The sequence below is a fragment of the Zalophus californianus genome, chromosome 10 (genome assembly GCF_009762305.2).
Source record: "Zalophus californianus isolate mZalCal1 chromosome 10, mZalCal1.pri.v2, whole genome shotgun sequence".
Taxonomy (NCBI): domain Eukaryota; kingdom Metazoa; phylum Chordata; class Mammalia; order Carnivora; family Otariidae; genus Zalophus; species Zalophus californianus.
In genome coordinates, this window is record NC_045604.1 from 59,462,323 (window position 1) to 59,476,989 (window position 14,667).

At 37.1% G+C, this 14,667-nt stretch overlaps 1 protein-coding gene across 1 annotated transcript in view; it reads right to left on the bottom strand.

The window, feature by feature from the left end:
• Positions 1-4,343: 4,343 nt before the first annotated feature.
• Positions 4,344-14,667, bottom strand: part of MAEL (maelstrom spermatogenic transposon silencer) — a 38,327-nt gene continuing 28,003 nt past the window's right edge. Inside the window, exons 9-12 of the mRNA XM_027612306.1 lie at positions 7,946-8,008; positions 7,052-7,184; positions 5,324-5,399; positions 4,344-4,788 (exon numbers count right to left, since the gene is read on the bottom strand). Coding sequence (XP_027468107.1) covers positions 4,601-4,788; positions 5,324-5,399; positions 7,052-7,184; positions 7,946-8,008 — 460 coding nt within the window. The 3' untranslated portion in view covers positions 4,344-4,600. The remainder of the gene's footprint in view (positions 4,789-5,323; positions 5,400-7,051; positions 7,185-7,945; positions 8,009-14,667) is intronic.

Below are 14,667 nucleotides of genomic sequence, written 5' to 3' on the forward strand. Positions count from 1 at the left end.
CCCAGCAAGTTATTTTTGTGAATATTAACAAGCCAATTTTAAAGTATATACGGGAAGCTAAAAAATCCTGTACAACAAACTCAACACTGAAGAACAATGTCAAAGGACAGACTACTCCAAGACTTTCTATAAAGCAACAGTAATCAAGATAGTGTGCTACTGAAATAGACAACAGACCGGTGGAACAGAATAGACCCACCTAAATATGGGTAACTGATATTTGACAAAAAAGCAAAGATAATACAATGGATAAACGATGGTCTTTTCAACAAATGGTGCTGGAACAACTAAACATCAACATGCAGAAAAAATGAATCTGTCACAGACGTCATATCCTTCACAAAATTTAACTCAAGCTGGATCATAAACTTAAATATAAAACACAAAACTATAAAGCTCCTAGAAGATAACAAGAAAATCTAGATGACCTTGAATATGGAAATGACTTTTAAGGAAATCAATGATAAGCTGAGTTTCATTAAAGATTCTGTTCTGCAAAACACAATATAAAGAAAATGAAAAGCCACAGACTGCAAAAAAAAGTATTTGTAAAAGACACATGTGATACATAACTGTTATCTAAATTGTATAAAGAACTCTTAAAACTTAAAAAAATGAACCATCCAATTAAAAAATGGGCAAAAGAACTTAAAAGACACCATACTCGTTTTTATTTTATTTTTTAAGATTCTATTTATTTGAGAGAGAGTGAGAGAGAGTACAGGCCAGGCAGAGAGGCAGAGAAAGAAGGAGAAGCATACTTCCCACTAAGCAAGGAGCCAGACATGGGGCTTGATCCCAGGACCTGAGCAGAAGGAAGATACTCAACTGACTAGAGCCACTCAGGTGCCCTGACATCATACCCATTTTTAAATTAGGATGTCTTTTTACTGTTGCATTTGTAAGAGTTATTTATATATTCTGGATTCTAGACCCTTATCAGATAAATGATTTCCAAATATTTTCTCCCATTTCTGTGGGTTATCTTTTGACTTTGATAAGTGTCTTTTAATGCACAGAGACACTTTTACTGGACTTAATGTTGATGAAGTCCAATTTATCTATTTTTCTCTTTTGTTGCTTTTATGTTTGCTGTCTTATTAGAAATCAATGCCCCATAAAAGGTCATGACTTACCCTTGTATTTTCTTCTAAGAGTTGTATAATTTTAGTTCTTACATTCAACCATTTTGAGCTAATTTTTATAAATGGTAGAGTCCAAATTCATTCTTTTGAAGGTGGATATCCAATTGGTCCCAGCACCATTTATTGAAAGACTATTATTTTTTCCTCTTGACACAAATGTCAAATCAATTGACCATAAATAGTTTATTTCTGGATTCTCAATTCTATTCCATTGATCCATGTATCTTAGGACTTTTGGTAATACATTAATCATTTATTACATCCATGAAACAAAGTTCCTTGAAGGCAGGGGAAACATCTTTATTCACCTGAGTATTTTTTACTCAGCACTTAGCAGACCCTCAAAACATGTTCACTGACAAATGAAATCAATCATTTACTTTTGAGGAAAGGAATGGGAATGGAGTCCACAAGAAAGATGGGCTCCTTTCCTCTCATACAGTACTTTACCATTTGATGTGGATTTGGAATCTTGGCATTCCTTCTCCATTATTTGCAATGGGATTTTTTTGTTTCAGGTGTACAATTTACTGATTCAACACTTACAATACCCAGTGCTCATCACAAGTGCACTCCTTAATCCTCACCACCTATTCTTAACCCATCCCTCTACCCACCACCCCTCTGGCAACCATCAGTTTGTTCTCTATATAGTTAAGCATGTTTCTTGGTTTTCCTTTTTCCCCTATGATCATTTGTTTCTTAAATTCCACATATGAGTGAAATCATATGGTATTTGTCTTTCTCTGATTATTTTGCTTAGCATAATACTTTCTAGCTCCATCCATGTCATTGCAAATGGCAAGATTTCATTCTTTCTTATGGCTGAGTAATATTCCATTGTGTGTGTCTATATATATATGTATGTATCTTCTTTATCCATTCATTGGTCAATGGACATTTGGGCTCTTTCCCTAATTTGGCTATTGTTGATAATACTGCTATAAACATCAGGGTGCACAGTATCCCTTTGGATCAATATTTTTTTTATCCTTTGGGTAAATACCTAGTCGTGCAATTGCTGGATTTTAGGGAAGTTCTATTTTTAATGTTTTGAGGAACCGCTACCCTGTTTTCCAAAGTGGCTGCACCAGTTTCCATTCCCACCAACAGTACAAGAGGGTTCCCATTTCTCCACATCCTTACCAACACCTGTTTCCTGTGCTGTTAATTTTAACCATTCTGACTCATGTGAGGTGATAGCTCATTGTAGTTTTGATTTGTATTTTCCTGATGAGTGATGCTGAACATCTTTTCATGTGTCTGTTGGCCATCTGTAGGTCTTTAGAAAAATGGCTATTCATGTATTCTACCCAATTTTTAACTGGATTATCTTTTTTAGGTGTTGAGTTTTATAAGTTCTTTATGTACTTTGGAAACACAAAGGCCCCCAAATAGCCAAAGCAACCTTGAAAAGGAAAAGCAAAGCTGGAGGCATCACAATTCAGATCTCAAGTTATATTACAAAGCTGTAGTGATTAAGACAGCATGATACTGGCACAAGAAGAGACAGATCAATGGAACAGAATAGAAAAGCCAGAAATGAACTCAACTATATGGTGAATTAATCTTCAACAAAGCAGGAAAGAATATCCAATGGAAAAATGATGGTCTCTTCAACAAATGGTGTTGGGAAAACTGAACAGCAACAGGCAAAAGAAACTGGACCACTCTCTTACACCATACACAAAAATAAATTCCAAATGGATTAAAGACCTAAATGTGAGACAGGAAACCATTAAAATCCCAGAGGAGAGCACAGGCAGTAATTTCTCTGACATCAGCTGTGGCAACTTCTTACTAAATAGGTCTCCCGAGGCAAGGGAAACAAAGGCAAAAAATAAACTATTGGGACTTCATCAAAATAAAAAGCTCTGAACAGCAAAGGAAACAATCAATCAGCAAAGGAAACAATAAAACTAGAAGGCAACATACCAAATGGTAGAAGATAATGGCAATTATTCATTTTAACATTTACTGAACATCCTGTACAGAAATATGGGCACCCTAAAGTTGGCAACTGAGGAAAAGATAGGTCATGAACTCAAATGGCAACAATTAAAAGCTGTTAAGTGTTGTCAGATAAAACAAAGAAAATGCTCCTGAAGACAGAGCAGAAATCACTTTCAACCAGGATAGCTAGGAGTATCTCTCTCTCACTCATAAAGTCTTCTTGAAGGGTAGTTAATACCTCAAATTTGCTGCCAAAAGAATTTTGGAGGAAAAAAAAAAGGAGACAGGAGTTTGAATTTTACTAATATTGTTTGGGGGTTATTAGCTCTCAAGAGAAAGAACAGCTATTTTTTTTTCTCTTTAGAACAGCTATTCTTCTAAAGCAAATTCCTGGGACCTACTGTTTTGGTTTATCTGATACATATACCTCAAAAGTATAACATGACCTATAAAATTTTAAAAACATAAGTTTTAGATTAACACAGGATTAAATTCAGATGGCACAGGACTTAGGCACCTAAATCCATGGATCTGAATTATAATTTTAGGCCTTCTCTTCACTGCTTCAGCCAACCCAATTGTTGTCATGCTGATTTTTTTTTTTTTTTTTCCAGAGAGGAAGAAAGAGAGAGGTGGGAGGGAGGGGCAGAGAGAGAGAGAATCTTAAGCAGGCTCCACAGCCAGCACGTGAGCCTAAGGTAGGGCTTGATCTACCAACCCTGAGATCACAACCCAAGCCAAATCAAGAGTCACATGCAACCAACTGAGCCACCCTTCTGTCATGCTGATTTTGAAGATATGTACTCAAAGCTTGGATATAAGATTTTTTTTTTTAATCTGCTAGTAGAACATGAAATATAAACTTACATTGTGTGAGTTCTTTCTTATTAAAAGATCTGATACCAAAAACAGATGAAAAGGAAGTAGAAGACAGTGCCATATATGAGAAACAGTCTTTGGAGTTAGTTAACAGTTTCTCCTAAATATGACCTGAATCTCTGAACTTGTGTGTGTGCGTAAAATGGGTGTAATCTCCTTCCTCAGAGTGGTTATAAGGATTTCACAAGATGATATATATGTCCACAAAGTAGGTTCTCAATAAGGTTCCAACATTTCATAATGGGAAGAAAGAGATTAACACTATTTAAAAAGCCTTTTCCTAACAGATATTCAATACCTTTATTGTAGAGGGAAAGATTATCAAAATATTCCCAAAAGCACAACTCTGAAATGCCAGTTTTGTTCTTAAAGGACTCAAAACTTTAATGGTGTTTACATCATACAGTCAGGAAGTAGAACCACCCCTCAAAAAAGAAAAAAAAGAAAAAATGCCAAGATCTTCTCCAACCACAATTATTTTTACTATGAAACAGAATTTCCTTACAAATTAAGTAGTCTTTAGAGTGGTGACGTTTATCATTGATGTGATTTGTTTAATATGACTGTAGTCAGAAGGGAAGTCGGGCCTGTTATTTTTCCAGAAATTGAAAGAAGTACCATCATTAAGACAAGGAAGAGAAAGATTTGTATCCATCTTTCTGGGACATGTAAGGTGAGAGTGCAGTCTCACAGTTGGAGAATTTGTGGATATTGCTGGAGGAATTGGAGATGCTCTCTAGCAAGCGGGTAATCCCTCTTCCCCGAACACTGCTGTTTTGGCCAGAAATTCTCACCCCGGATGGATAGTCACCTAAGGATATTGGAAATACAAGAGGAGAAATGTTAGCAATTTTATGGTTTTATTATATAGAGATCCCTTGATTGACTCTTATCCCACTGTAGACCTTTCATGAATAGGACAGAAATTCTTAGTAAAGGAAAACAGATGCTCAGAGTAAAGGCAAAAGGCTGAACAAGAATATTTTTGTTTTTAGCCCCAGAAACCTTAATTGAAGTTCTTTAGGCACCACTTGAAATTTCATGTCCCTAGGTTTTAAATTTTCCTATCTGCCCAAAGACTTCACAAAACTATAACACTATAGCTGCTACAAGAATAACAGGCCTTATTTCAAATGCCTTGAACAAAAGTCTGAAGACTAAGTTAAATTATATTAAAGTGATACAAAAGTGTACATATCCAATTGTTTAAGGTGCTAATAATGCCAAATTAAACTCTCAATTCAACAGGATCCTGTATCTTAAAGCTAATTTAGAACATCTGTTTAAGTACCATACCATACCCTATACTTGCTAAGGTGCATTCTTAGGAAATAGAAGATGCTTACCATTGGGTGTGTTTGGTCTTTGTTCCTGATTAGAAGGGCTGAAATGAGAAAATCCTGGACTCTCAACCCTCAGCTTCTATAAGTAACAAAGAAAAATACAAGGGAAAGTTTTCTTTCTTATCAATTATTGGATCATCTACTTCAATTTCAAATTATTCTTTGTAAAATACCAACTAACACCCATTTATCCAACGTCTAATCAACTTTTGAAGAGTACTGCTGTACAGGGAAGCAGAAGGTAGTGTTTGGAGGGGAATTACAGGGTCAAGAGAGGGTTAAAGATGAGATTATAGCATGTTTCCTGATAAGAAGGATTCAGACCTGAGAGAAACCCTGATGATGCAAGAAAGAGAAGCAAATTGTTGGAGACATATCTTTGAGCAGGTAAGGGAATAAGATCTAAAACATAAACAGAAGGATTGGTTTTAGCAGGAGCACAGACAATTCATGCATTAAAACAGGAGTAAAAGCAGAGTACATGGTAGGTGCGGTGGTAGGAATATGTAGAAAATCTCTTCTGACTGCTGCTATTTTCTCAGAGAATTGGAGGCAAGGGCATCAGGTATGTCAAATGAGGATTGAAGTAACCCTAGGAGACTGGGAGAAATGGACAACTGACAGTGTTCTACTACGGGCTCACTTGAAGTTGGTAGCGATATTTAATAAAAACAGTCAGTATAGACAGTTTCTTTTCAGCCTCATTTAGCTTGAGTATAGGAATAGAGTAGGTGAAGAGTTAGATTTAATCAGGGTTAGTGTTTGTCAACCAACTATTGATTGTATCAGTAGTTTATTCTACTTTGGGGGTTTCCTTTTCATTGTTTCATGAACTATTTTTAAATAACAACACCTATTTATTATCTACTATGTTCCAAGGCAGAGCTCTTGGCATTTTCATATACAGTTGCATTTAATCCTGCAGCTACTAGCCCTTATTACTGTTCTTGTTTTACAGATAAGGAATCTGCACAGAAAGTTCAAATAACTTGCATAAAGTCACACAGCCTGTATGGAGCAGACTGGAAATCTAACTCAGGAATTCTAACTCCAGAGTCTACACTCTTAGCTGCTATGTTGTTAGTAGTATATAAAGGCCTACCAGTAAATAAATTGCAAAGAGGCAAGAAAGGCAGTAGGGAAATTAGGTAGCTTTTAATCAAATTCTGAATCAGGTCTTATACATTTCTGAAGTAAATATTTTTGTATTTACATTATCTACATTCATATTTTAATTTTTGGAATGAATTTTGGAGATGATTTGTATAAAGACTAATTGTTAATGTTAATTTTCTTAAAACTTCATTAAATATAGTAGAAAAATACACCAGGAAGGAAAAAAGATTTATGCAACTGGGTCCAACTGGATTAAGAAGTGTTTGACATTCCAGGGGTGCCTGGGTGGCTTCAGTCAGTTGAGCAGCCAGCTGACTCTTGATTTCAGCTCAGGTCAAGATCTGAGAGTCCTGGGATGGAGGCCTGTCCACCCTGGTCTGGCTCTGAGCTCAGCAGGGAGTCTGCTCCCTCTCTTTCTGTCCCTCCCCCTGCAAGCTCTTTCTCTCAAATAAATAAATATTTTTTAAAAAGTGTTTGATATTCCATAAAGGATTTAAAAAAAATGTTTTAGAAAAAAGAGAGAACCAAAGTCCTGATCTTTAGCTACTGGTGACCAGGACCGCATTGAGTAGCACATATAAAGTGATCGGGAGCTCCTAAAAGTCAGTTCTTTACCTGGTAACGCCCTGCATCCAATACAACCATTTTGGGAGTCACAGTATTGCTGGCCTCATAATCTTGAAGTGGTACATGAGTCTCTGTGAGCTGGATTCCAAAGAGAGTGGCCAGAGAATTACTGATGCAGTACCTTTAAAAGGAAATAAGAAAAGCTCATTATCAGAATCTGATCTAATTCATTCTAAAATGATTCATATTTTTAAAATTTCTAATATAAAGAGAAAGCATGTAAGATCTACTGTCCTAAACTGGGGAAAAAGAAATTTAGAGATTTGGAGAAGAAATGGGAATGGGTAGCAATACATACCATAAACTGGTCATTAATGGTAAGCAATACTCTGATTATCAGATAGAATTTCAGGTTCATTATAAGGGAATAGGATTAAGAGTAAAGATTACCAGAATTCTCCAATGTTTAAGGCAGGCAAAGGGCAGCAACAGAAATTAGGCTACAACTTTATAAACACTTTTTTATCCTCAGAACCAACTGTAACCAGCCATGTAAAGGGACCATCAGAGCACCCAAAGATCCGAGGCTCCAGGTGCTTTCACTACAAAATGAGAAAAGTATCTCTATTTTTTGAGCACTTTGGCAAGGAAATGCTGTTGCTACTGATATTAGGGAATTTCATGTCCTACAAAGAAAATTTTCAGTAAGTGCTTCTGAAGGTTCACCCAAATACTCAGGTGGTAACTTTACTAAGAAGTATGACATGGACAGAATAATAAAAGGAACATGAAGTTAAAAAAAAAAAAAAAAGACCCCAAAAAACCAAACCCCTGTCTTAGAAGAGAATTATGGAAATAGAGGTGAAAAGCAACAGCAAGCAAAATGGCAAGGAACTCAATGCAGAATACAGCATTACGAAGAAATGCCTTTCTCCAACTTACGCAATTTTCTTGCAAACAGCTAAAGCACAGAAGAGAATATCGTTTTCTTCATGCCACTTGCACCTGCACAAAAACAGGACTTTAATATCCTTAATGGCAACACTACTTAAACATTTTATATGCCAGATTTCTAACTTACCAAGTTAAAATCATTTAAGAAAAACTGACACTATTACTCAAAGATTAAGGTTTTTCATTTAACAAACAAAAAATAGATTTTTAAAAAAGGTTTAAAATGTTATCTCCTCTGATTCAAATTCATGATGCTATGCAAACCATACATAACTCTAACAGGTAAATTCTACCTTGAAATAAAATAAGTGTTACAGAGACACATTAATGATTAGTTAATGTGCAGTTGTTCGACAACTGTTGACTAAGTGTGTACTATTTACTAGGTATTGTTCTTGGCACTAGGGACACAGTACTGAATGAAACATGGGCTCCTGGGCGTGGAGCCTAGTTTAAAAAAAAGGGAGGGGGGAGGAGGAGGGAGAAAGAAGAAGAAAAAGAATGAAACACAGAAACTCTTACCCACACAAAACTTACTTTCTAGTAAGGAAGAGAGATCAAAAAAGATGTAGGCATAATAAACAGTAAATTAGATAGAGACAAGTTCTAAGGAGGAGAAAAAGATGATATGAAATGTTGGAGAGGTGACATTTTAGAAAAGGCAGTCAGGAGAGGGACCACTGAGAAGCTGTTTGAGTGGGGACCTTAGAAGGTTAATAATTGAGAGGAACTGCCGAACAGCATATTTTTACAATGAAAGCCTCTATATACCTGTATCTTTTCACTGAGCACAGTCTACTGAGACTCAGAACAGTACTACCTGCATACTAGCAAGAATTATTTAAAAATTACAAACATGCTAAACACTAAGTGTAAAAAAATTAATTACACTTAAGTTATTTAACTGAATGGAAGACTACACCTAAATATAAGATTAAGAATTTCTCCCACTGCTTTTCTAAAAAGTGATTCAGTAAATAGGATTCATAAAACTCTAACTCTAAAATGAAGATTTAGGTTGAGACTAAGCCTATGTTCTTACATATGCACAGAATCAAATATTTAAATTTCCAGTTAGTTTTGCTCCTTTTCCAGAACTTAAACCCCAAGTTTAGTACCTCATATATACATTTCCACTGCAGATCGTGTGTGAAATAAAAGCAAGTGAAAAACCAACAATGTATTCCAGGATTAAAAACAAACAAACCATAGGAACAAACCTATGGAAATCTGATCCCAGGGAAAAATGCTTCCGAACCTACAGTTACACTGTTAAAAATGACATTGTTTTCATCTGTTTTTACTTAAGTTTTTATTTAAATTCCAATTAGTTAACATACAGTGTAATACCAGTTTGGGGTGTACAATTTAGTGATTACAAACTTCACACACATCACCCTGCCCTCACCACAGGTGCACTCCTTAATCCCCATCACCTAGTTCCCCCATCCCTCCATTCTCCTCCCCCTGGTAACCATCAGTTTGGTCTCTATAGTTGAGAGTCTGTTTCTTAGTTTGCCTTTTTCCCTCCTACAATCATTTGTTTCTTAAATTCCACATATGATGAATCATATGGTATTGGTCTTTCTCTGACATTTCTTGATTCTCTTCCCCAAAATCATCCCACCAATCCCCCTAAAAATAGGAGTGTATTTTCTAGTAAAGAAAGATTCACTCTAAAAATCTGTCAAAAATCAGAACTGCTTTGTACACTTTGTTAAGCTATTAATATTCACTTTGCAGCCTCAAATCTAGCCCTAGCTTTGACACATCTTATATGGGCTTCTTTTATGAAATTTCACACTAAAGTCATAAGGTCACAAGTGAGTTGGGTCTTTTGGGGAAATCCAACACTATCTCATTCACTCAAATGATGTGTCGCATAAAGGCCTTGACACTCCTCTTTTCTTATCTCAAAAGGTCTCAATGATCTCCTTTCCTATTTCAGGATTATGATCCCTCCTTCTTTTCAAGGATAACCCACCTTTCCCTTGCTCAGAACCATGATCACCCGACAGCTACAGAGGTTCTATACTCTAGTCAAATGGAGTCACTAGCTTCTCTTCAACAGTTTTTGTGCTTTCAGTCCTTTGAGTCACTGTTCAGGACCTTTTCTCGTCTTGGAAGTCCTTTCAACCTAAATCTCTGCTCATAGAAATTCTATTCATCTTTTCAGGAGAACCATTTACCCCATAAAGTATTTCATATATTTTTAGCCCTTACACTCAAGTGATTTCTCCCTGATGAACATAATCTTTTGAAACACTTTTAGGAATTATCAGAAATTATCATATACAACTCCAGTGTCTTTATTGCTCTTGTCAGACAGGAGGCACTGAGGGCTAGGACAATCATGCTACTCTTTCCCATATTTCCCACAAAACCTAGTCTCAGGCCTTATGTACAAGAGCTGCCCAATATTGGTTAAAAATTAAAAACTCGATAAATTGAGCTAAGAAAAAACAATTCTAAAGTGACATCAAAATATAAAACTGCACCCCTTAAGACTACATTCTGGGGCTTCTGGTTTAAAATGCATAAATTTATCTCCTCTTGCTCCCAAGACTCTACCAAATGACAGTCAAAGAATAAAAATAGTAGCAGTCCACAATAAAGAGAAAACAGAAAGAGGCCTCCATGGAAGAGAATTTAACATGTGTGGGATACAGAAAGCAAATGAGGGCATGGTAACCAAGGAGGCTAGATAAAGGAAGTCACAGCCTTCAGTCCTCACAGACCCAGTTGCACAGAAGGAGATCTGCCTACCAGAAGTCAAAAGAGGCTCTGAACCCATGCACATGTCCCTGGCCAGAGAGCAGAGGTAAGACAGGAAGCTGAACTTCTTCTGAACAAAGAATGGTCAAGTTCCCTGACCCTGTACAAAGAAGTAAACTGTTCTTAGGAGAATCAGGCAGCGAGAACGGGTGCTGGTACCTTAAGGCAAAGCCCACAATATTGTGGCATTTAGGATTCTGCCTCAGCTTAACATCTAGTTCCCTCATCTGCTTCCCCTACAGTAAAGCCCAACTAGTTGATAATCCCCAATGAATACAGAGCACTTCCTCAGCTTTGCAGCCCCATTTCTAAACACGAACACAACCAAGGACAATCAGACATTCAAAGAAAGCATGCAACACAAGACAGGAACACAACTCACAACCCCAAAGAATGAGACAATCCAGAGAACAAAAGCAAACAAACATCCTTGCCCCACCACAAGTACCCCAATGAGATGTGAAATTATTGCATCGATGATCCTACTTTTCTTCCTCAGATCTTTAACCCAAATCAACACTGATGATGGCTATGACAATACGTAACATGACAGTAACTGCAGGCTGAGAGGTACTGAGACCTCTAAAAAGTCAGCCGCTGCCCAGTTTTAAAATGTCAGAGCTTGTTAGGGCTCTGTGCTGGGTCCTCTTCTCTTTTTGCCCTCTGCCAAAGTGACCTCATCAATATGCTGTAAGATCCATTAAAGCAGAAGACTGGTCTCTCTTCACTGTATTTTCAGTGCCCAGAACAGTGCCTGGCACATAGTGAAATGCTGGCATTATCCAAACCTCTCCACTGAGTTCTAGACCAGGAGGACCACCAGCTGCCTGCTTGTTATTTCTAGATCTTACCACACCAGGGCCTCAAAACATTCTAAACTTGCTCCTCTCTCTCTTCCCCATCTATAAACCTAAGCATGATCTTTATTTCTTTTCAATCTCCCTTCCTGTATCCAGTCCATCAGCAAGGTCTACTGGTTTTTACCCAGATGAAATCTACTTATTCCTCTCCATTTCTACTGTCACCCCTCTCCAAGCCATTTCGTGTCTAGACTAGAGATATAGTTTAATAGTTATAGACTGTACTTCCTTTTTTTGCCCCTTTTCAATATAGCCCTTAAAAACTCAGGAGCTCTTTTAGAAACCTAATCAAATTCTGTTAATTCCCTCTTTGATAAAATTCCTTCCCATACCCCCTAAATACAGAGAACTGATGGTTGCCAAAGGGGAAGTAGCAGGGGGGAGAAATGGGGAAAAATTCCTTCCTGCAGCTAAGAAGGCTTATGGTATTTATGGTCCTTGCTTATTTCTTTAACCTCACCTTGTATATTCCCCCCTTTGCTCACTACCTTCCAGTCACACTGACTTAACAATTTCCAGTAAACACCAAGCTGTCACCTCAGGCTTTTGCACCTCTCTGCCCAGGATGCTCTTCCTTCCATTTTTCACATGGCTACATCGCTCTCTTGCTTCAGATCTCAGTTTTAATGTTCCATCCTCAAAAAAAAAAAGTCTTGAATATTCTAGAAAGTAGTCTATCTTTCTACACACTCTTCTTGGCTTAAAGAGCAACAGTATCTTGTTGATTTCCTTCTTAGCACTGATCACAAGCTAAAATTACCATTTTGTTATTTACTGAAACTTTCACTTTCCCATTAAAATGTTAGCTTCAGGGTGCCTGGGTGGCTCAGTGGTTAAGCGACCGCCCTGGGCAGAGGTCATGATCCTGGAGTCCCAGGATCTAGTCCCGCATCGGCTCCCTGCTTGGTGGGGAGTCTGCTTCTCCCTCTGACCCTACCCCCTCCCGTGCATGCTCTCTCTCTCTCTCTCTCTCTCAAATAAAATCTAAAAGAACTTTAAAAAAATGTTAGCTTCATGGGGGCAGAGACCACACTAATCTTGTTCACCCCTGTACCTTCAGCACAGTGCCTGGGACAGAGGAGATGCTCAATAAATACTGGCTGATTAAATAAAAGCTTCCTTGTTTCATCCATCAGTCATACACAGTGAATTAATTCAAAGACAATTATGACAAGAAACAAAGAGAATGGCAGATTTGTAAGAGTTATAAATATTCTAGCCTTCAAAATACCAGGATAGTCATCAATAGCCTGTTTAAGATTCTGATACTCACTTTGTCTGTTCTCAATTTCACCAATACCTACCCATTTCTCCTAAAGCTAGAGACAAAAATTACAAACTTTAATGTAAAAACAGAAGTTTAAGAGAAGTGTTTGAAATGAGCCCTATCTGCTTATATTAACAGATTCCAACAATAGTTTCTGTTGGCTACTAAGCCCAATCTCCCTCCTAAAATGCTATATACTGGAATCTCACATTAGGCAGCTCAGAAGAAGGCAGATCCAACCTGTTCAAAGCAGTTTATTACCAAAGTGCTTACAGTACTATGTAATAGTTTCATCATAAACAAAACCCATGGCACAGCCCTCAATGTCTTACACCAAAGCTACGCTTGTTGCAGCCTGTACTTACCCAACTGAGCTCAACACTAATTTTTCATTTTTAAAACATTTTTTTCACATTTTAACTGAAGTTGGAATGCATCTTACAATTGAAGGTATTTTACAATTGCTATTGGTTAGTCTAGAATTAGTTGCATTGCCTGAACATGTACAAATGTGCTTGTTCTTGATGATAAACAACTATAACTCATTTTAGTCAATAAACCATTTGAAGATTATTTGAGAAAGTATTGGTTTGTCTCTGAACAATTTCTGCTGATATCATCTGATAAGATCAAAAAAGAACCAGCATCAAAATTCACAGAAAGGTGTTTGTCCGTGGCAAAAAAGTATTTTAATAGATTGGCATAGAAATACATATAACCATTATGTAGGATTCATTCTAATTCATATCATTCACTTTCTTTGTAGAATACTTAGTCTATTCTGTTTCTTTTTTCTCCTAGTAATCATACATTTTATCCTTCCCCTAAAATTATTTTTCATTTTTTTAATTTAAGTATAGTTGACACACAATGTTACATTAGTTTTAGGTGTACAACATGGTAATTCTACAAGTCTATACATTACACTATACTGACAAGAGTAGCCACCATCTGTCATCATACAACACTATTACCATACCATTGACTATATTCTCTACACTATACTTTTTCTTTCTAAAGATTTTATTTATTTATTTGAGAAGCATGTGCACGTACAAGCAGGGAAGCAGGAAAAGGAGAAGCAGACTCCCTGCTGAGCAGGGAGCCCAACACAGGGCTCGATCCCAGGACCCTGGGATCATGACCTGAGGCGAAGGCAGATGCTTAACCAACTGAGCCACCCAGGCGCCCCTATACTTTTCATCCCCAAAACTTATTCATTCCATAACTGGAAGCCTGTACCTCCTACTCCCCTTCACCCATTTTGCCCATTCCCCCACCCTCCCCTCTGGCAACCATCAGTTTGTTCTCTGTATTTATGAGCCTGTTTCTGCTTTTGTTTTGTTTTTCAGATTTCACATATAAGTGGAATCCTATGGTATTTGTCTTTCTCTGACCTAATTCACTTAGCATAACACCCTCTAGGTCCATCCATGCTTTGCAAATGGCAAGATCTCATTCTTTTTTACGGCTGAGTAATATTCCTGTGTGTGTGTATACACATATATATAACATCTTTTTTATCCATTCATCTATGGATGGACATTTGGGTTGTTTCCATATCTTGGCTATTGTAAATAATGCGATAAACATAGGGGTGTATATCTTTTCCAATTAAGTGTTTTCATCTTCCTTGGATAAATACCCAGTAATGGAATTACTGGATCATATGGTATTTCTATTTTTAATTTTTTGAGGAACCTCCATACTGTTTTTCACAGTGGCTGCACCAATTTACATTCCCACCAAAAATATACAAGGGGAAAAAACCTCTTCATTTCCAGTGGAGTGACTTCTCAAGTTCACAC